Here is a 24,222-nt window from a genome sequence, read left to right as displayed (position 1 = left end):
GGTTGAGGCCAGCCCCACAGCCATTACAATTACCTCAAACGTGAGCAATTTATCCTATAACCCCGTTTGAAGGATTGGAGAGAGTTTGAGGCTGGCGTATATTTATTTTGTACGTTCCACTCACCTAGTCAACTATACAATTGGAAATATAAAATGGCTGCCGTCGTATAAACAGTTACAAAATACAGTTATATAAGTAAACACCACAAACCTATCAATAATAACACTGCTAATGTAAATTATCAAACTCCAAGACGCAGTTACTTCCCTTAGTTGTACAATCATCACAGCAATCACGTAAATCAATGAAAACTCGCACATAATACTATTATTTATAATAATAACGTTACAATGATAATAAATGTAAGTAAAATAGTTATTGTTCAACACAAATGAATAACACAAAATACAATGTGTTTGGATCAAAGCTTCTTTATTTATTTTAAACCAAACCATTATGAACACCCAGTGTTGAATATGTACTTAGCACCACAAAACAATGACTCAGTGTAAATTGTAAAAAAAACAAAAACATAAGCACAAACTACACAAAAATTAAACAAGATTTGACTTAGACACAAGCACAAAAAAGTTCGGTAAAACCATGAAATCTTTCGACAAAAAATACTAATATAGTATTGTAAAAAAAGGGAATGACCGGTATACGACTATCAATCAATTAAATACTTGATTGCATCACTTAAAATAATTATTAATGTATTGGAAATGAAATTAAATCTCAAGAAATATCTTTACAAAAAATAGTATAGAAATGGAAGGTTGTGGATATTAAATAAGACGTTATTAATTGTGCAAGATGTTTAACGCATAACAGCACTGACTACCACTGCCTTCTGAGGGACCAACCTGAGTTAAATATATAATATATAGATAACAAATGCATACGAAAAACAACCACTAGGTCATTCCAAACTGCGTTCTTATAACTAACTTGACAACAAAAGTAATTATTTCAAAATCTACGTTTAGATTTCAGTGCGTACCCGTATATGTTTTGGAAAGCATTTCTGCTCTAATTCATATGATACCAAAGGCTTACATGTTGGTATAAATGAAACACAGTGGCATACTTATACATGCCATCCCATTATATTGAAGCCATCGATACACTCATTCCGTTAGTTTGGCAGATCACCACAAGGAAAAGATTTGCCATTACCCTCCAACGTATAAACCATCGGCTATATACTACATTCATTTCAGTAATACAGCGTCATTCTAATACATAGCAGAGCAATGGTATCCAATGTTGCAGTTATAAGTTCTTGTAAAGATACTAAAATTGATTTTGAATATGAAGCACAGCCCATCATAGTTGTATTTTAAATCAGAAAAGTACTGATAGCAAACCATTGTAGAATGAGCACATTATGCTGTATGTATAAAACATTTCCAAGTGTATCCGCAATAACTGTCCAGTGGCTGCCATTGTAGCAGAACCTACTAGACAGTAGTTCCCTGTCAGCTGGACCCCATGCCCGCTGTGCAGCCATAACAGTGGTTGTCAGTTGCTATAACAATATCCTGCAAGTCCTCACAAGACTCTATGTCAAACACTGTCGCCTGGTCTGAAACATGAAGTCAATGTTTAAACGTTCTATGTCAAACACTGTCGCCTGGTCTGAAACATGCAGACAATACAGAACTCTATGTCAAACATCTGAAACATGACGGCAATACAGGACTCTATGTCAAACACTGTCGCCTGGTCTGAAACATGCAGACAATACAGAACTCTATGTCAAACATCTGAAACATGACGGCAATACAGGACTCTATGTCAAACACTGTCGCCTGGTCTGAAACATGAAGACAATACAGAACTCTATGTCAAACATCTGAAACATGACGGCAATACAGGACTCTATGTCAAACACTGTCGCCTGGTCTGAAACATGCAGACAATACAGAACTCTATGTCAAACATCTGAAACATGACGGCAATACAGGACTCTATGTCAAACACTGTCGCCTGGTCTGAAACATGAAGACAATACAGGACTCTATGTCAAACACTGTCGCCTGGTCTGAAACATGAAGACAATACAGGACTATGTCAAACACTGTCGCCTGGTCTGAAACATGAAGACAATACAGGACTCTATGTCAAACACTGTCGCCTGGTCTGAAACATGAAGACAATACTGGACTCTATGTAAAACACTGTCGCCTGGTCTAAAACATGACGGTAATACAGGACTCTATGTCAAACACTGTCGCCTGGTCTGAAACATGAAGACAATACAGGACTCTATGTAAAACACTGTCGCCTGGTCTGAAACATGACGGTAATACAGGACTCTATGTCAAACACTGTCGCCTGGTCTGAAATTTGAAGACAAAACAGGACTCTTTGTCAAACACTGTCGCCTGGTCTGAGCCAGAGAGACAATTTAGGACTCTATGTCAAACACTGTCGCCTGGTCTGAGACATAAATACTATACAGGACTCTGTGTCAAACACTGCCGCCTGGTCTGAGACATAACGGTAAAGACAATTTAGGACTCTATGTCAAACACTGTCGCCTGGTCTGAGACATACCGGTTAAGACAATTTAGGACTCTATGTCAAACACTGTCGCCTGGTCTGAGACATAAATACTATACAGGATTCTAAGTAAAACACTCTCGCCTGGTCCGAAACATGACAGCAATACAGGAATCTATGTCAAATCCTGTCGCTTGGTCTGAAACATTAAGACAATACAGAAATTTATGTCAAACACTGTCGCCTGGTCGAAACCTGATGACAATACAGAAATTTATGTCAAACACTGTCGACTGGTCGAAACCTGATGACAATACAGGACTCTTTGTCCAACTCTGTCGCCTAGTCTGAAACATGACAACAATACAGGACTCTTTCTCCAACTCTGTCGCCTAGTCTGAAACATGACAACAATACAGGACTCTTTCTCCAACACTGTCGCCTGGTCTGAAACATGAAGACAATACAGGTCTTTATGTCAAACACTGTCCCCTGGTCTGAAATATGAAAACAAAACAGGTCTTTATGTCAAACTCTGTCATCTGGTCCAAAACATGAAGACGATATATGAACGTTTACTGCATATATACAAACAACGTTGAGACAAATATATCCAAATAATGATCAGAGTGACACAAAATAAACATTCAAAATGTTTCAATCTATTCAAATAGTGAAATCATTCTTATACTGTATAAGCAATGCATAATCTATCCTTACTGTCTACAGGGATACTGAGTTGCTGGTTGAAGTCACAATCGTAAAGGCGACCATCCCATGCTACGCTCAAGAGACTCCGGCACATGACATTGTCCACAGCTGCAAGGTTAAAATTCCTCACCAGGAGCTGCATGTACGACTCAAGATCACCCCTAGAAAAACGAATGTTTTTACAAGGGCTATACAACGGTCATCTCTTATCATTTTGGAGGAGATTAAGAAATGGTAAAACACTGTCATACCATAATGAATCAATAATAAGTATGTCAGCACTAAACTTTTGAAACTGTTCTTGTCATAGCGTGGAAGATGTATTAATTCCATTGCCTTTACTGACCGTATCACCATTCCCGTTAAAATCTAAAATGTAGACCGGCCAGAAATAAAATACTAAAAGTAAAATATGTGATAAATTGGTATCTAGAAGGATATGGATATGGGTATGGACAAGGGCACACGACTAAAATAATACCTTCTGTGCAGGAAGTCTGCGAATCGCTTGATGGGCATGTTGGTAATTGTGAACAGGTTGGAGAACTCGATACCGAACACTGACCATAGCTCCTCCCGGTACTTTTCCTCCAAGGCCATCTGTGGCGGAGGCAGGAACCCGCCTTTAATACAACGGTAAGTTAGAATAAGATAGAGGTTTGATAGAGGTCCCAATGGTCTGCACCTAAATAAGTCATTATTGTATGTTTACCTGACCAATCACTAATATCACTTTGTATAAATGCATAGTTTTGTACACAGAATAATTAAGCGAGCGTGACTGAACGGTTGCATTGGCCAGAGCTCCTTGGAGTCGTCAACTCTTTTGTTTCAGTCGGATTAAATCATTTTCATGTTGTGTAAGCATTGAGTTGTTTGGCGTCAATTAATATCATTGGTGTTGTTGTTGTTTTATGTCATAGTTTAATATATAAAGTGCATTGCATTCATCTATGATTTCGCTGAACGTACTTGTGTGCTAACCTCAACTTTTATTGACAAAATTATTAATGTAGATCGTCTGTACTGAGTATTATATTGTTTGTGTAGTATTTATTGTATGTTTGTCATTTGACGTCGTTGTGCATAGAAGAGATTATGCTCCACAGTTGATTCATCTTGTATCAATTAATTTAGTATTAAATTACCAAGCGGGTTATAAACGAGGTCCAACTTAAGGCCCGTCCCCGACTTCCCGTAGCCGAGCTCATTGAGGACTAGCAGTGCCTGTATGCTGCGATCAAACACGCCCTTGCCCCTCTGCGTGTTCACGTTCTTGGCACTATAACATGGCAGCGACGCCACCACGTTCACTCTGTGCTCGGCAAGAAACTCGCCAGTGTCCTCTTGACCTACATGTACACAAACATTTTATTACACATTCTTCGCTATAAACAGTGTAAAATCACTTTTGATATTTATGGAAAAATAATATTACCAGGTTCTAGGAGCGCAGTAAGGTTTGATCGAACGAGAACATCCTTATTCAGTTTGTGTGCTTCAGATGTAAGGAACCTGAAATCCGTGCAAAGCTCCGGTGCACCACCTAAAATGAATACAGAATAACAGTGTGGATGTGTAAGTAAAAAGTAATAAACCGATAAATTATTGCTGTCTTGTTGTTTTAAAGATACAGTAAACCATGTCATTCTCGTATTACTGCATACACCTTAGCATATCAAAACCCGCATCCTAGACGTATTTAACTTTATCAGTATGTTTTAATTCTTCAAACGAAAGAGGCAGACCAGTGATGTCGAGAAGCTTGACGTGTGGACTGTTTTCCAGAAGATGGAGGCATCTCTCAGCAACCGGGCGGCTCATCATCTCCTTTCGCCTAGGGGAGGACTCCACGTGGCAGTGGTTGCACGCCTGGTTACAGTACAGCCCAACATTCACCTGCAGTACCTCTGTTCGTCTCCGTTGGAGGGTCGACTCTGGTACTGTATCAGTGTATGCGCAATTTATAGTCGACTTGATAATTAAACAAGAGCTGCAAATATCACAAAATACGCCCTTTCTAATTCTAGGACACCAAGTATGGTGATAAGTGGTTGTACGTTAAGCCAAATTTAGATAGCGATCAAGGGTCATAACTCTAGAATGACTGAGGCAACCTGACCAAGATATACAGCCCATACACATTCTGGCCAAATATGGTGACGATTGGACAACGGTTTGTCTTTATTAGACAGGACAGTTTTAGGTAATTTAAACTAAAGGGTGATTCATCTTGAGTGAATAAAGAGTGAAACACCGGATATCGAACTTGACCGAGATATTATGGGCATATACATTCTGACCAAATAAGGTAATGATTGGACAAAAGAAAATTGATCGGACATGACCGATTTGTAGTAATTTATATATTTAAAGGGCGATTACTCTGGAGCAACAAGAACGATATGGCAGGGTTTTTAACTTGTCTGAGATATTTTGCTCATACACATTCTGACAAAATTTGGTGATAATTGGACACGGGCTTCTTAAGTTATTGGGCGGACAATTTCAGGTAACTTCTATAATGAAAGCGCGATATCTATAGTGACAAAAACGATATAGCTGGCTATCGAACTTGTCCGAGATCTTATGCCAATACACATTCTGACCAAACTTGGTGGTAAATGGACAAAGGTTTCTAAATTTATTGAGCAGATAATACCCATTTCAGGTAATTGCAATTATTAAAGGGCGATAACTCTTGAGTGACTAAAGCGATATGGCTAGTTATCGACATTGTCCAAGATATCATGCCAATACATATTCTTACTAAGTTTGTTGATGATTAAACAAAGGTTTCTTAATTCATTGGGCGGCCCACTCGCCAGCCCGTCCACACCTAGGCCGTAGGTAAAACTACAATACGTACCGTTCTTTTAAACGGTCGTGTAAAAAGCAAAGGACACATAACTGATACATGAAATTATACATAGCGATGTATTGTACATTGGTTGTTGATGTGACAAAACAAATTTCAGTTAAACTGGATTAAGTCTCCATATGTCTAAACTCGTTCATGGAAGGAACAGATAATATTGCATTAAACTAATTTATGAATAGGACGATAACCTACCAATAATTCCATTTTCTGCTGCTTTCATCTGACAAAACTCGAGGAAGTTCGGTACACCCAAGTTATCTAAAGCTCTCTGTCGTTTCTTCCTTTCTTCCTTGGTCAATGTCTGTTGTCCTAGTTTGCGCAAGTTTTCTTCCGTCAGTTTAAAATCGTCGGATTCCTCCATTTCTTTTAATGTGATAGGGACAAGTGAATCCTGTAATTTACTAATTTTTGACCAAGTGTTTGCCTGCATTCAGATAATCTAATTAATAAAGAGTTGATCTAATAATTAACATTAGTTTTGAGTTTTAAATATTATGTCCACAAAGAAATTATTCAAATCAATTATCCGAAAAATAAATGTTTGTGTTATGAAGCTTTGAAAGACTAGTATCCTGTCTACCTACTTGTGTTCTATCCTTCAACCCTGTAAGGCCCTTCCATTTAACTGTGCTATTAGGTTTTCCTCCCGGCCTTGTCAGTTTATGTTCGTGGACATTTATACTAGTATTGTAGTCCGGCAGTTCGGGGGAAGCATCACTGAAGGATCTCCTAAATACAGGTTTGTGTACTCCCCATGTCCGTCCTAACGCATTCCATCCGCACCTCATTGCCTTTCTGTGGGGGATGCAATAAATTGATCATTAATAAAACTCAAATATAGAAACGTTCTATGTGATTGTAGGTATGTTGACCAACATAATTGGTTTTATTTTAGCAGAGAAACTGGAAACTTATATTTCATATTGACAGGCCACAGTTAAGAGCTCTTCTAAATAATTAAGTGTGAATCTGTCAGGCGACCTCATTGGGGAAGGCATGGGCCTGAACACTTAACCAATCAAAGTGTTCAGGCCCATGCCTTCGCCAACGGGGTCGCCTGACAGATTCACAATTAATATTTTAGAAGAGCTCTGTCAACCAAATACAAATTAAGTAGGAAACATCTAAGTTTCCTTATAGTCACGAATATGTCCACCAAATTTCCATTTTGTCATTAATTGGTTTTATTAAGTGGGTCATTTAGAAGCTAATGCATGGACACCAGCTAAAATATAACGGCATTTGCGTGGAATTTCAAATAATCACATTCTACTTAATTACTTCTTAGTTGGTTTTAACATTTTCGTTCACACTAATTTTAGATTATAAGTATCTTCCATGGCCGCTCGTGTAAGATAGGTTCATCTCGACCACGCGCAGGGTGGGGATGAACCTATCTTACACGAGCGGCTATGGTAGACTCTTTTTCTCCCACCTCAGTTAAACTAAGTAAAAATGTTGTTTTTTTCCTGGAACTCTTTTGTGCTGATGAGAGTGAAGCATTATTTCTTGAAAGGTGCGTGAAAACTGTTTTATGGTGACATTTAAAGCGAGAAATAATTAATAAGCGTTCTAAATATTGCCACATGACAAGGTTTCCATGATGCTACAGACGACAGTCTTCAACAAGGGAGGTAATTACAATGTGGTGACCATTAAAAAGGAGTTCCATACGGGCATTTTATCTTCGCCCGTGGGCAAGATAAGAATTTCTAGCATGGTAAAATTATTGGATCTACTCATCTGAAGTGGGAGAAAAAAGGGTAACTATAATTGAAATTACTAAGTATTCATATTGTAGAATGTAGATGGATAAAGATTCAGTATTTTTCATATAATTGACTTTATATGGGTAGAGAAAACGGGGAAAATATTAGTCAGCTTCTATCTTTCACTTTACAATTCACATGAAAAAACACTACGTTGATTGGAAATCTTGCCACCTGTCTGCGCAATAATCTTTGGGAACATATTAATGGAAACCCCCATGCAGGATTATGTTGCTGTGTACAAGTATACATTTCAGATTTCTGTGTAGCATCTGTTTTTAAAATTATAAGTATGCAGACACTCAGTCCTATATGTGATCTTGGAGTGTAAACCTCCAAAATATACTAAGTCCACCATTTGTCATTTGTTGCACAGACACATATATATACATATTTGTTTAAATAATAATTTTGATAAGAAACAATTCAAATAATACAAAGTATTAAGAACAGTGACAAGCCGACAAGCCAGTAGGCCAGCAATAGCATGAAACAGAGAATAAACTTGTTTTTGTAGTGCCGTAAAAAAATGGCACACGGAAAAGTTATACAGCAAAAAAACATGTTAGCAGAGCAATTTAGGACCCTACTGGTATTGTGCTCTAAGAACGTAGCACATCACTCAGCCTAAACTCCTCAAAACGAAACAATCCATCAAGCAAAAATGCGTTTGTTAACATACCCTTATTTGCGCTCCTATCATTGAATCACTTGGGGAAAATATACAAAAGAAAACGCATCTAAATCGATGATACAAGTCAAAGATGGAATACCTTACCGAAATGATATAATACGAGTCAGAGTTATCAAAATTATATTATACGAGTTAAAAACAGTTTTTATAAACCTTCTTACATGAACCCAAAACTTTTGAGGAGGAATAAAGTTTCAAGTTTCATGTTCTATTTATAATAAACCAGGTCGTAGACCCATGAGGCATAAAGAGCCCAACGGTGACAAATACAAATAATATGTACTTGTGCAGTAACATATTAACTAATAAATTTTATGACAATGGCTATAATACTAGACTGTTACAAAATATCTATTTTACATAATGTGAAAAGCTTTGTAAACAAATACACTCAATTTTTTAATGTTTCGGCGGATGTGCGTTCATAGTATAACATTCCGTTATAAACGGAAGTACGTTCATAGTACGTATGTTAACTTGGTTTGTAATATGCAAATTAGCAAAGCCCGGGTTCTGTGTAGATTGAGAATTTACTGTATATTAAGGGTCGAGCATGCTTTTCTCTGAAGGGATCTGTTGGGCTTGTTAGACGTCACATGTTACAGTGTTAATTAATTCTATACCTTTGAGCATACTAGGATGTCGTATATAATAGGATGGCAATAAAGATTTTCGATTATCATTATAAAATGGACATCCAATAACAAAATAGTATTCGTCTTCTAAAATATTACATTCGATACATTTTCTATTATGTACGTGTATTGATACAGGTCTATCCCATCTTCCAGTCTCTATACATAGTTTATGTGAGGCAACTCGAAAATTTGCTTAAGCTATTCTAAATCTACTAATATTTATTACATCTAAATATGGCTGAGGCTTAAAAAAACAAGTTATATATCTATAAAAATTAGCCCTGGTGGAATCCTGTAATCTTCCATTCCAGCCCTGAATAATCTGATCTTTTAAGCGTTGTCGTACATTTGCGAGAAAAATGTTATCATTGCCAACATCTTGGAAAAGCCAAACATCAAGAGAACACAATGAATCCTTTAACATTAAGAGCACCAAGATTTACGATGTGGATAGGACACATAGTATAAACGTGTGGCACATGTTTATTTCGTTTGGATTTCAAAATCTTTAACCTGAACCAACATCTAACTATGTTATAATACCTTTTCACTTGAAAGTCAGTTCGCCCCAATTCACCATATATAAAATCACTTTGTTTATTTATTTCTACACCAACTATTCGTTTAAAAAAATGAAGATGAACTCTTTTTAATGCATTTCCCTTTACGACCCCCAGACCTCACTTCCATAATTTAAATTGGGAGTAAAAAGTTTATCAAAAAGTTCTATGACACACTGATAGATCTGAAAATTTATGTAAATACTTATTCATTGCAAAAATTGCTTTAAGTGCTTGGCCCTCAATACATTTTTTGCTTCAAAAATGACTCTGTAGTGGTAAAAAAATACCTAAATATGTAATCTTACTTACGATATCAATAACTTCAGTTTTATTGATGGATGTTTTATTAAATAAATGATGAAATACATAAAACAAAAACATATGATACGAATCAAAGACGGTATACAGAGTGCAAATGTTTAAAAAGGTGTTCCACAGGGCTCAGTACTCGGACCGATACTTTTTAATATTTTTTATCAAAAATATATTTCATTTCATTAATAGGAGTCAGTTATACATGTATGCAGACGACAATACTTTGTTTTATTTAAGTCCCTGTTTGACCGATTTAATAAGTATATTAAAAAATGATAGATTAACCCTTTAAAGCTGCATTCTCACAGTGTGAGAGACTTTTTTTCTCTTGAAAAGAGCAATTTTTTGCGTAAATATCTGCAAACCAATGATAAAAAGAATGCTGAAAAAAAGATCAGAACGCAGAATTGCATAATTCCGTTCGAAAATCATTTTTCAATGTCTTAAACTGTTACTAACGGTTTAAGAAAAATGCATAAAACATTATTTTTTTAACTTATAAATATAAAAATATGCGATCTAATTTTTTTGCCAGCAGTCTTATATCACTGGTTTCCATGGATTTTCGCAAAAATTGGCTCGTTCCAAGACAAACAAGAGCTGTCACAGAGACAGCGCGCTCGACTATTCCGCCGCTTTTCAATGTAAGGATTGAAAAGTTTTGGCGAAACATGCATAGATCACTGTTAGATTAGATTTCAATGCAATACATGATGTGCTGAGATATTAACATAAATGTGGTTACATGGAAAATTTTAACCAGAATTTTTAAGTCTAATAATAAAGGGCCATTATTTGCAAAATACAGTTATCTAACTTGGTTATTCAATTACGTTGGGTGGTTGAATACCATTGTATAAAGTCTCAACGCAATACATCAAGTAGTTGCTGAGATATTATCCTATGTGTGCTAACATGCAAGACCTTAACCAGAATTTCTAAGTCTCATAATAAAGGGGCAAAAATGACATAATATGAAAGATAGAGTTATCTTACTTGATTAAAGAAGAAGGTTAAATGGTTGGAAGCCTGTGTGTAAAGTTTCAATGCAATACATGATGTATTCGCTGAGGTATTGACTTAAAAGTGGTTACATGCAAAACCTTAACCAGAATTTCTATGTCAAAACAAGAGCTGTCACAGTATGTGACGAATGCCCCCGAATGTGACATTGACCTATGAACAAGGTCAGTACATGAAAAGTTAAAGATCAAACAAATACATATGGCAAGTTATTTTAAATTGCATAAAAAATACCACACATACTTGACAACCTACATTCTTATGTCCTTATATGCAACATTCCATTGTGAATAAACACCTAAGTGTGACCTTGACCTAAGAGGTAGGGACACGGTTCTTGCACGCGACACGTCGTCTTGGTATGCCGAACACATGAGGCAAGTTATTTTAAAATCTGTCCATACAAGGGGAAGTTACAGCCCGGACACGACAACCTATACTCTATGTCCTTATATGCAGCATTCCATTGTGAATAAACACCTAAGTGTGACCTTGACCTAAGAGGTAGGGACACGGTTCTTGCACGCGACACGTCGTCTTGGTATGCCGAACACATGTGGCAAGTTATTTTTAAATCTGTCTGTACAAGGGAAAGTTACAGCCCGGACACGAGTTATTGAGCCAGACACACGGACAGACGGAAGGACGGACGGTGCGATTTTAATATGCCCACCTTCGGGGGCATAAAAAGGGGCCATTTTTTGAATTTAATGCAAACTAGAGTTATCTAACTTGGTTAATTAAGTAGGTTGGATGGTTGAGTACCATTGTATTAAGCCTCAATGCAATACCTCAAGTAGTTGTTGAGATATTAACCTATGTGTGCTTGCACGCAAAACCTTAACCAGAATTTCTAAGTCGAATAATAAAGGCCTTTTATTTGCATTAAATGCAAACTAGAGTTTTCTAACTTGGTTAATTAAGTAGGTTGGATGGTTGAGTACCATTGTATAGAGTCTCAATGCAATACCTCAAGTAGTTGCTGAGATAAAAACCTAATGTGTGCTTGCATGCAAAACCTTAACCAAGGTGTGATGCCAATGCCGACGCCAATGCTTGGGTGAGTCGTATAGCTCTCCATATTCTTCGAATAGTCAAGCTAAAAATAAAAAGTCGTCAAAACCTTCAATCTGTGAGAGTGCAGCTTAAAGTTGTTTTTTACTAATGAAACAAACACGAGAAAAATATAGAAAATTCAAGAAAGAGTACTAAGATTTGTTTATGAAGAATATACTAGCAGCTACATGTAAGTACAGTTACTTGTAATATCTGGTTTTATTCCTTTGAAAGCCAGGAGATTAAGAACAAAAAAATGCCTAAGAAACATATACAATTCTAAACAATATGTCTCCAGAATAGTTAAATGATCTTGTGAACTATAAACATGTTAATTATAATTTTAAACACACACAATCATATTGTTGAAATTTCACCACAAAGAACAGAAAAAGGATGGATAGAAATATTTTCGGAATACTGCCTCCATATCAGCTCCAAGATGACTTTGGAAAAGCCTCTTCTTTTAACCACTTTTGCGCTCTACTTAATATTTGCAGGGAGAAGAGTGTTCCTGCTCATCGTGTGGAAGGCATAAAATGTTGACCTTTCCATGGTCAACTGGTGGCAACATACATGAACTGGATAGTTTTTTGCCCAGTTATTTAAAAAGTTGTTTAAAATGTACCCCTCCCCACCATCTTTTTGTGCTTGCCAATTACTCTAGTAGTTGTTACTACTGTTGCTTATGCACCAGTCATTTGTAACCGGGGAATAGCCGGGACTTTGACTTTCGGTCCAGCCAATCCCGGACGAACCGATGGTTAAACCCCGGCCAAATGCCCCGCACCCCAGAGACTCTATATAAGGCCAAATCTTGGCTTTATTTGGCGCTATGACAAAACCACCGCGGTCACCCGGCCCTCTGCGGGGCCACCTGGAAAGTTAAAACACGGCCCTTTTCCCCGGTATACCCCCGGACCTGGGGGGGGGGGGGGAGGCGTGGTTACAATTGACTGGTGCATTATGCTTGAATTGCTTTTTAGTTGCCTGTTTTGCTACTGATGATATTTGTTTGTGATTGATGTGTGTTCATGTGCTTTACACATAAAGAAACGCTTAGCTGATTAGTACATACTTGCAGCTCCAACATACATGTACTCTGCAAACATTGTAACCCAAGTTGGCTATAACTCATACGCTTTTCATGCTTTTAGGAACTTAAGCTTAGTTTTCATATTGTACCATCAAGGAGTAAGATTTGTTATAGGTAACATGTATGTATCTAAATATTAACTTAGCTCTTATCTTGAACATAATTATTATGCACTCGACGTGACCTGTCCGAAACATTTTGTCCGAATGCTAGTGATATGCATTACTTTTAAAATGTAAACAAACACATTTCTGGCAGTATTACACATGAAACTACTTAACAGCAATTAACCACAACATCGTACCTGCTCATGTCATGTTAAACAAAAAAGTTTAACAAATGACTTAACTATGTGCTCCTTGGGGGCGGCGGCAGACAACGTTTTCACACAAAAAAACCCATCCCAAGTGGGTCTGATTGTTTAAACCCCACTCAACATTAAATCACATATTTGTACCCGGTACAGAACTTACTTACCAAACTCGTAAGTAATGATCTCTCAAAATATGTGCATTGATATATAATCATGGCAAAGTACTGTTACTGATCAGAAAGGGTCACGCTGATGTTTGACTCCAAGCTTGTTAGGGGAAGACACTGCCTAGGTGATCACCGAATATTTTTATGACCGACCAAATTTGTTAACTGCTACATTCGAGCACCTGCCACTTCCGGCTAAAAGTAGAAAGGTTTTAAAAGCTTTAACTACCTGTATATTATGCATGAAACACTATGTAAAATATCTTGATAAGTTTCGCAATGTACTGTGATTTTGTAATTTAAGTCACTTACCGCCGAACTACTTTTATTGATTCGCTTGTATTCCAAATTGTAACTTTCTGATTATACGGATAGGTAACTGAATCGGATAGCGAAGTTTCATTGTCTGTTACTGGCTTAGGTCACAAATCCGAACACTTTTTGAGTTTTTTTACAATTATCTTGGAGAGTTTTTGTTGTAGTAACTTAAAATTTCGTATGAAACATCTTTGGTTCATGTGAAAACAGCTGTCAAAGTACCGATTCATGATCTCATCAATTTTATGTTGTAAATCGTTCATTTTATGGACAGTAAATCACCCTTAAAATTATGCTATGGAGGACACAAATACCGAACACTTGAAAAGCAAAAAAAATGGTCATACAAATATGATTAAAAAGTATGCTATAGTAAATAAACACTTAGCTGTAAAGTGATTTATTGTTTCCGATGTTTTTTCAAAACATTCACTTCAAAATGTAAACCGTGATTTCTATTTATAAATATCTTGAATGTAGGTCAACATAACTGCAAAATCTAAAGATGCGCGTGCGCCCTCTCTGACATCATTCCCCTGTGTGCTACATTTTGATCTTTAAGCGTATAAACATTGAATGGCATTTTTTTTTGAAAAATACTCAACAAAACAATATAAAACCTCGCAAGTGTGACCAAGGCATGCCTTTGTATTGATCTAGATCATCGAATAATCGATCACGGTAAACACACACATGTTTGAGCTGGTGTTCGGGATTTGTGCCCTGTTTGGAAATGTACCGTCAACCAGTTTAAGTATAATGTTCGTTCAATAACGTTAAAGTTTGTTAAATGCACATATTCCAAGGTACTTTTTATTTTACCATGGTATTTAAACTAAAAAGATTCAGGTTTCTTGATCGGAAATCTGCTAATTTTTTTCCGGGCCTTGAGTAAATTGTTCTTCTAGATAACCCAGAAAACCTTCAACATATCAATTGAGTTCACTAAAATAAGCACAATTTTTTGTGTAATTATCCCAGAAATTTATAAGAATATATTTACCCACATAGCAAAGTTTCTTTGGAAACTAGAATCATATTTTTACTGTTTACAATGTGAGAATATCCAAAACCCTTTGGAGAAGGCATTATCGTTCCTGTCTTTAAAGGCAAGGAAATGTTGAAGACCCAAAAATTATAGACAAATTACACTTAAAAACATCCTTTCAGAATATATCCACAAATATTATTAAATAGACTTACACAATGGAGCAGTAGTAAAGAAAAGCTCATAAAAAATCAATTTGGCTTTCAAAAAGGAAGGCAACGGGAGGGCTGGTAACATTGATTGGAGGGGTAGTAAGGGGAATTAAATTGTTAAACTAATGATTGGTTGTTTTTCATTAAATATTATACACATATTGAATGGCCTACCAGTCAGTTTAAGGGACTCACTCATGTTCTTTGACTAAAAATTAGTTTAATGCATTGGAAAAACACTTTTTGTATCATTTTTTTAGCTCGACTATTCGAAGAATAAGGAGGGCTTTACTACTCGCCCCAGTGTCGGTGTAGGCGTCGGCGTCCTGTTAAATTTTAGGGCAAGTTATAATTTTCACTTCTCAGTCCAATACCCTTCATTCAATTCCTTTTATACTTCACACAGTTGTTTAGGGGCCATCACATAATGGTTAGATAACTCCATATTATCCTTTATACAAATTATAGCCCCTGATTGACTAAGGAACTTAGGTTAAAGGTTTAGTGCAGGTTGGGATATTTATTAAATAACTTCTATACCCTTCATTCCCCTCAACCACTAGGCCACAAGGACTTTTACATAAGCAATGGATATTTTGACCTTTTACTTATACATTGACAACATCATGTGATAGTTTCAATCAATAAATAATGCAACAACAAAGCCCTAACGCCAATGAAATATGTGGTCTTTAAGTACAATTTTTGGTCAAATATTAACATTTGATGAAGGATTCCAGCTTTTGGTATCTTATTTTTAACACTTATTATTATTTGCTAAACTTTATTTTGTCATACATAAAAAAGACTATTTTACAAAAGCATGAGCGAGTCCCATCGTGTTAATAATCAAAAACTATTTGCTTGAGATCGGGCAACTGGATGAACCAGTCAGTTTTGACTTAAGGCGTATCAGCCGAGGGCAAAAGTTTGCTTGGTCTTTCCACGGCAAAAAATAAAAACTTAATATCAAATGTAAAAATTATGATTTTCACATCCCTGCTATTGATGTATTTTTTCCCTATTTTAGGATGGTAAAAATACCAAATGACAAGACAGGGTAGAAGATTAAAACCATGAAAGGAAAGGGTAAATCACAGGACAAGGACTGTCCACTGCTCTTTCCAGACCTTGAGTGTATAGACCATGTGAAACTCTGTCCAAGATATACTGCAGGTAGGTGAAACTGGCATGCTGTAGATAGATACATAGATGGGGTTGGGTAGGGTAGATAGGTAGGTAGATAGAAAGCTTCCTTTTCCTGTACAACGTTAATAGCTGATAACTATTTATTTATAAGTAAGCTTCCTTTTCAACCCCATTGATATTAATACATTAAAAGTTTATATCGTAGATTATATGAACTACTTTTTTAGTCTAATCAGTCCATATATTCAAGATGCCTACAAGTGTTTTCTGATGTTTTAGTGTTGTCACGTGGGGAAGGGGAGAGTATAGGCCTGGAGGAGCTAGATGGGATCCAGGTCGACCTCGAGACACTTCTCAACTCTGTAGGCAAGAGGCTCAAGGTCCTTGAGAATGAGATACAAATCCTCCAGAACTGGCAGGAGAAAAATGGAGACATAAAGCCATTACAGAAAGCCAAGGGTGGAAAAGTTGTAAGTTGAAATTTTGAATAAAAATTGATTTCTGTCTTGAAGCAAACAGCTTAGTCTTGGCTGAATGCATGCTGAAACAGTGTCTCCCTTTATGCCCAGTTCACCTCAAGTCATATGGACATTTGTGTGGATGTATTTTCATTGAGGAAAAAAAATGACAAGTTGCTATTTTTATAACAGAAATTTGACTTAATAATCCTATTCATGCATACCTTTATTTTATAGAACAAACATGAATCTTTCAGCAACCAGAAACCCCGGGAAAGCGTGGTAAAGGTGCAGATGAAAAACCTTGCAAGAAGTTCAAGGATTCTGCTGGCAAACCTGTCATGCCAGTCGCAACAAAACTAAAAACTAAAATAGGACAGGTATGATTGATTATTCAGAGCTTATCATAGATTTTCTTAATCAAGTAACTTCTTTTCATACCATGTTTACAAAGGTTACCTATATTGTTCTGTGTCAAAAGTGCAAGGAATTGATAAGTGACTTGCATGGTTTATCGTACAAATGTTCATTAAGCATGGACTGAAAAATTTGATGTATGATTTTTCTTCAAAAGTAATGCTTTTAGATAAAGGTTCCAGAGTTTGATAGAGTGGACTCACCACCAGTGGAAATCTCGAAGCTACCTAAGAACAATGCTGTGAACAAGTTCTGGGCGTCAGTGGAGCCATACTGTGCTGACATCACACAGGAGAACCTCAAGTTTCTGGAGGACCTGCTGCGCTCACATGAGGACGACTCAGAGTACCTGAAGGTTCCTCCTCTTGGCATGCACTACAGTGAGAAGTGGGCCGAGGAGGACATGATGGAGGAACAGAAACAAGGTGCACTTGTGCCTTCATGCTTCATTTGACTCTTTGGAATGGGGCCTGTACCATATTGCATCATATTCTGTTTATATTGATTATGCCAAAGTTCTTTGAAATTTGGTTAGCTTTTAAATATCTTGAACTGGAAGTCATCTTTGCTTCATAGTTAACTTTCACATAAAATTTATTGATTTGAATTTTAGGGGCAAAGATCTCAGATAAACGAAGTAATGGCATAACTCCCGAATCCAATGGGGCTTCGGGTCTGCTAAAAACTGCTGATGCTGGGTATGAAATTTTTATGACATTCATGACGATTGTAAGTTGTTGATTAATTAAACAATTTTTCTTTGTTTCAATATACAGTTCCTTTCGAATGTGCTTTGATTGGAAATATATAAGGTATGATACAACCAAGAAAACTAGTAGAGCTTTATAATTTTTATAGTTATATATCAGTGGTACAGCCAGGATTTGAAAAGGGCAGGGTGCTAGGTTAAAAAGGGCACTTTCAATGAGCCTTGATCGGGCACTTGCAAGGGCCAATGTTGAATTCTTATTGTGTATTTGTTGTAATTACTTTCTATTTTAATAGTTAGTTATGAATACCTTAGCTGTTTTCTTTAATTTAGTGTCAAAACTATGTATATTTATTATTTTCATACTTATTTCTGAAAATTGACTCTGTCAAACAAAAGGGCATAGCAGGGTGAAGTAAAAAGGCAGCAGAGTGCTGGAAAAGGGCAGCAGGGTGCCCCACCCTGCTATTTAGGCCTAGCTGGAGCACTGATATATACCTTTTTGTTGATTTAACCTAATATTTGAACATCAGTAAGAAATAATATATAACTTCTTAAACAGTCAACAAGTTTACAACAGTTTTAATATACAGTCTGTTAATGAACTTACACATTTAAAAAAGATTTGTATCTGAAGTGTTTATGATTGTTATGACTACAAAATAGTTATGTGTGAACTAGGTTACTTGATGAGTCGCCTTTCGGTCCTCTTACCCAGAGGCTGGTGTCAGCTCTCATCGAGGAGAACATCATGGCACCCATTGATGACGACATGGACACAGACTACACAGAAAATGGTAGGTACAGGTTAGGTAACTGTTTAGAATCTCTCTCAAGAGTTGTATGCAGAAGTGATAGTAATCCCAGGGTTCACATGCTGCTTCATGTTTTGTAATCCTCTTATGCAGAAAAAGTGAAGTCTATTAACAACATGTAGCAGTCTTCCAAATAAGCACAAGCCGGCAAATTTGAATATAACGTAGCCAACATATAGCCCCATCATGCATTGCTTAAATAGTCATGAATGTTCATACTAGGGTGATCTGACATTGTTATTTTTTATGTCAATTACAGAAGTCAAGAACTGGGTACGTAGTTTGAGTTGAGTCTAATTCTAATGACTACATTCAAACATCATATTGTAAATAAGCTTAATGAGTATCGTTGTAACAAAATATTAAGTAGAATTAAATTGAAATATTGAGACTTCAGTTAACATTTTAATATTATTTTTGTGTGTATATGTTTTTTCAGAATCGTTGAATGAGTCTGCTGCAATATCACCGAAGGAGCTTGCCAAACAGCTGAACCTGGGAAACACAGCCCACCTGGAGAAGAGGATCAAGCGTGAGCTGGAGGAGCAAGGTCAGGTTTTGTCTCACCTTAAAAGCAACATATAGAGGATATTTGCTGATATCAGTGCAATATTTTATTTTGTAATATCAAATGATTGTTTTTGGCAACATTTACTGGTTCAAAAGTAGGGATGGCAACGAGTACTCGAGTACTCGATCGAACGTCAATCACTACTCGAGTACTCGGAATTTTTTTTTAAAAAAATCTATAAAAATCACCAAATACATGATTTACAGACAAAATATCAGATCTGGTTAGTTGCCAAGAGGACAATTAACGGTCCCTCTAATCCCCGCTGTGTACACAATTGACCTCAATCAATTAGTTGAGAGTTGTTGTGATAGTTGCAAACTGTCAACAAAGGACCCCTTTTTCAAATTAGCACTGATGACAATTAGCGAAGTTTTGATAGAGGTACTTTCACCTACACAATTATATTGAACAACTGAATTTCGTTCACTATTTTTATGTATGCTTTTAATTTTCGTTCATTGTAATTCTGATTGTTGTTCATTTCTGCAGTGCATGCTTGTATAAAATGAAACGAATAAGACAAATTAAAAGCCTGAAACAACATTTGTTTTCTTTTTATATCATTTTTTGTTAAAATACGTAATGAAAGTTTACTTTAAAGGTGAAAATGACCAATAATACGACCAACGCACAATATACGTCATTAACGATACATGTATATACAATCTTGTCTTTGCGAACACATATTCAATTTTTCCGAGTAATCGAGTACTCGATCGAACGATCGTCCGAGTACTCGAGTATTAATTTTTCTACTCGTTGCCATCCCTATTCAAAAGTGGTGATCTAGTTTTGTTCTCGGAGAAGTATCATATTCATATTTTTACTCTTGTTATTTCATGGATAAAACTCATTTTTTCACGGAAAAGCATGAATTTTAGTTGCATTTTAAAGTAAAAGTTGCAAAATTTTGAGTTAAATTGAGAACTTTTTTTTATTATCTGGTGTAACTTAAGCAATTTACCCCATGACTGAACTTGCCAACACCAAGTTTCATCATGATTTTATAATAAATACTTAAAAAATTGTCTGCAAATATTTTTGGCAGCAGCTGATGCTGTCTGTGACGTAAAAAGAAATACTAATTAAATTAGTTTGACTATGATGTGCACTCCAAATCCAATTCTGAGAATGTCAAGTTTTTAAGAATGATCAATGTTTCTTTAACCAGGTTTATTACAATAACATACGTCTTGTTCAGGCAGGCAGGCAGGCAGGCGGGCAGCATCACCTATGAAACTGAACTTTAGAATTGACATACCTTGACCAAACTTGGTATATAAGAGTTTATGGAGACCTTTCATGGGATTGCATTTGGGACCCCTAAGGTCAAGGTCACAGTTTCTGAAAATAGAACAGTTGAAACTGGAAACCTATATAGTTAGAGATGACATAGCTTGACCAAACTTGGTACATAGGAAGAGTTTATGGAGACCTTTGATAAGATCGAGTTTTTGCCACCATTACTAAAAATAGAATATCGGTTGAAACAGAATAAATATTGTAAGACTTGACATATTGTGACCAAACTTGGTATGTTGGAGAAGTTTATGGAGACCTTTAATGGGATTGCGTTATGAGCCTGTAGGGTCAAGGTAAAGGTAACTGTTACTAAAAATTTAAATAGAAAAACAGGTGTGACTGAATATCATAAGTTGCAGTTGACAAATTGTGACTATACTTAGTTGATGTAAGAGTTCATGGAGATGCGTCAAAAGCCCCTAGGGTCAAGTTCGAGGTCACTGTTACTCAGTTGATACAGATTATCTTGAGCTACATAGTGTGACAAAACTCCACTAGTAGGAATAGTTAATCCTTTCACGGAATTGCATTTAGGGCCCTAGGGCCAATATTACCTAAAAAATAAAAAGAAGTGGAAGCTGACTCACAATACAGGCTAAGTTCTTCTGTCAATCAGTGAAAACTTTGTTATATTGCATTGCATGTTTTTTGTTTGCTGTTAACATCATGGGTGTTGTGTTTTAGGAATCCTGGATTTTGATGATGATGAGGAGGATGATGAGAATGATGAGATCCTGCGTGAATTGAGAGCGAAGCAGGCGGAGCTGCGTGACATTTGCGCCCACAACCTACAGGCCACCAAGCGACTGTACAAGCTCGCTCGGGAGGAGATCGATCAACAGGAGCTGCGCAGGAAACTCTCTACCTCAGATACAGAGGTTGGTCCACAAATACTTCCAGTGGTTGGGCTTTCAGAGTTTGGATTAAAGCTTACAATTGCAGCATGTTGTTGAATATCTCAAAATTATTTATATATTAAAATAAGAACAGGGTAGCCTGCCGGATCTTATTGTATAGCATTATCTTCATTATCTCTTGTTGATTTAATGTTACTGAAGGTGGTCATATTAAAATCAAGCATTCCGTCTGTTTGCCCCTACATGGTTTTGGGGTTTTACTGACCTAAGGGCTAGGGGCACATTCCGTCTGTTTGCCCCTACATGGTTTTGGGGTTTTACTGACCTGAGGGCTAGGGGCACATTCCGTCTGTTTGCCCCTACATGGTTTTGGGGTTTTACTGACCTGAGGGCTAGGGGCACATTCCGTCTGTTTGCCCCTACATGGTTTTGGGGTTTTACTGACCTGAGGGCTAGGGGCACATTCCGTCTGTTTGCCCCTACATGGTTTTGGGGTTTTACTGACCTAAGGGCTAAGGGCACATTCCGTCTGTTTGCCCCTCCATGGTTTTGGGGTTTAACCTACCTGAGGGCTAGGGGCACATTCCATCTGTTTGCCCCTCCATGGTTTTGGGGTTTAACCTACCTGAGGGCTAGGGGCACATTCCGTCTGTTTGCCCCTCCATGGTTTTGGGGTTTTACTGACCTAAGGGCTAGGGGCACATTCCGTCTGTTTGCCCCTCCATGGTTTTGGGGTTTTACTGACCTAAAGGCTAGGGGCACATTATGTCTGTTTGCCCCTACATGGTTTTGGGGTTTTACTGACCTAAGGGCTAGGGGCACATTCTGTCTGTTTGCCCCTACATGGTTTTGGGGTTTTACTGACCTGAGGGCTAGGGGCACATTTCGTCTGTTTGCCCCTACATGGTTTTGGGGTTTTACTGACCTGAGGGCTAGGGGCACATTCCGTCTGTTTGCCCCTACATGGTTTTGGGGTTTTACTGACCTAAGGGCTAGGGGCACATTCCATCTGTTTGCCCCTACATGGTTTTGGGGTTTTACTGACCTAAGGGCTAGAGAGGCACATTTCGTCTGTTTGCCCCTACATGGTTTTGGGGTTTTACTGACCTAAGGGCTAGGGGCACATTCTGTCTGTTTGCCCCTACATGGTTTTGGGGTTTTACTGACCTAAGGGCTAGGGGCACATTCCGTCTGTTTGACCCTACATGGTTTTGGGGTTTTACTGACCTAAGGGCTAGGGGCACATTCCATCTGTTTGCCCCTACATGGTTTTGGGGTTTTACTGACCTAAGGGCTAGAGAGGCACATTTCGTCTGTTTGCCCCTACATGGTTTTGGGGTTTTACTGACCTAAGGGCTAGGGACACATTCTGTCTGTTTGCCCCTACATGGTTTTGGGGTTTTACTGACCTAAGGGCTAGAGAGGCACATTTCGTCTGTTTGCCCCTACATGGTTTTGGGGTTTTACTGACCTAAGGGCTAGGGGCACATTCCGTCTGTTTGCCCCTACATGGTTTTGGGGTTTTACTGACCTAAGGGCTAGGGGCACATTCTGTCTGTTTGCCCCTACATGGTTTTGGGGTTTTACTGACCTAAGGGCTAGGGGCACATTTCGTCTGTTTGCCCCTCCATGGTTTTGGGGTTTTACTGACCTGAGGGCTTGGGGCACATTTCGTCTGTTTGCCCCTACATGGTTTTGGGGTTTTACTGACCTAAGGGCTAGAGAGGCACATTCCATCTGTTTGCCCCTACATGGTTTTGGGGTTTTACTGACCTAAGGGCTAGGGGCACATTCCATCTGTTTGCCCCTACATGGTTTTGGGGTTTTACTGACCTAAGGGCTAGGGGCACATTCCGTCTGTTTGCCCCTACATGGTTTTGGGGTTTTACTGACTTAAGGGCTAGGGGCATAAGGGCTTATTTTTCTACAGGAAAAAATCATAAAAACACCTACTGATTTGAGCTTGATTGTTTAAAGAAGGAAAATCCTGATCAACCATTTATGTTGGTCCTTTCGTCCTTTTTTCTCGTCAGGGCTATAACTTTAATACAATACTTGGAAACAAACTATAATGTTTTGTAATTATTTTTCAAGCATATTAATAGTAAGTTTTTATGAATGAGGGCTTTGATTTATGCAGACTTCACATTTCTTCATAAAGGATAGGATATAGATTGTTGACCTGTAACTTCATTTTATTGTTTGTTTAATATTAACCCAACCAGGTGATGGAGGCATACAGGAAAATCCAGCTTGCAAAGCAGAAGAAGAAAACTCCAACAAAAAAAGAGCGCGAGACAGTGATAAAAGTGTTGAAAGACCGGGAACCAATTGTGAAAGCCCTCGATATATGAACCTTGATACAAACCAGGGACTGGGTATTAGCGAACAGTGATTATTGTCGCTGGTCAGAGCTTGTAATATCTGAAACAAGCAATTTAATGTGCATAAGGACTTGTTTGCACGAAGGAAGTTTACACATTTATGTGTTGTAGTGAATCTGCAGCTGACAATGTAATTAGCAGAATTACTCGTCGACTATAACGTGTTTGAAGTGTTCAACATGAGAACAATGATAAGTACAGTGTACAAAGTTCAAGTGTTACAAGTCATACTATTTATGAATGGTATCTTATATGGCTGTTTCATTTTATGACTTGGGAAATAAATATTTGTATACACATGAGA

At 37.4% G+C, this 24,222-nt stretch overlaps 2 protein-coding genes across 4 annotated transcripts; one reads left to right on the top strand and one right to left on the bottom strand.

The window, feature by feature from the left end:
• Positions 1-74: 74 nt before the first annotated feature.
• LOC128230259 (uncharacterized) lies at positions 75-13,692 on the bottom strand. Of its 2 annotated transcripts, none has more exons than XM_052942369.1 (9): positions 13,560-13,692; positions 6,686-6,896; positions 6,294-6,492; positions 4,969-5,163; positions 4,659-4,766; positions 4,369-4,572; positions 3,702-3,843; positions 3,230-3,381; positions 75-1,589 (listed from the first exon to the last, which is right to left on the bottom strand). In XM_052942369.1, exons 1-9 carry the CDS (start codon positions 13,565-13,567, stop codon positions 1,483-1,485), a joined length of 1,326 nt encoding a protein of 441 aa, XP_052798329.1. In that variant the 5' UTR covers positions 13,568-13,692; the 3' UTR covers positions 75-1,482. The 2 variants fall into 2 exon arrangements, with proteins under 2 accessions (XP_052798329.1, XP_052798330.1); XM_052942370.1 differs by lacking the exon at positions 75-1,589 and adding an exon at positions 2,562-2,608.
• Positions 13,693-13,902: 210 nt separating this feature from the next.
• Positions 13,903-24,215, top strand: LOC128230260 (transcriptional adapter 3-B-like). 2 transcript variants are annotated; one of them, XM_052942373.1, is made up of 10 exons: positions 13,903-13,944; positions 16,284-16,429; positions 16,682-16,872; positions 17,118-17,240; positions 17,453-17,702; positions 17,891-17,975; positions 18,668-18,783; positions 19,241-19,351; positions 21,362-21,555; positions 23,760-24,215. In XM_052942373.1, the coding sequence occupies exons 2-10, from the start codon at positions 16,330-16,332 to the stop codon at positions 23,886-23,888; spliced, it is 1,299 nt and encodes a 432-aa protein (XP_052798333.1). In that variant the 5' UTR covers positions 13,903-13,944; positions 16,284-16,329; the 3' UTR covers positions 23,889-24,215. The 2 variants fall into 2 exon arrangements, with proteins under 2 accessions (XP_052798333.1, XP_052798332.1); XM_052942372.1 differs by having other exon boundaries at positions 17,447-17,702.
• The last annotated feature ends 7 nt before the right edge of the window (positions 24,216-24,222 follow it).

This window comes from Mya arenaria, chromosome 4, assembly GCF_026914265.1.
Source record: "Mya arenaria isolate MELC-2E11 chromosome 4, ASM2691426v1".
Classification (NCBI taxonomy): Eukaryota; Metazoa; Mollusca; class Bivalvia; order Myida; family Myidae; genus Mya; species Mya arenaria.
The sequence above is the reverse complement of the archived record's forward strand: the minus strand, read 5'-3'. Positions and strand labels throughout refer to the sequence as shown.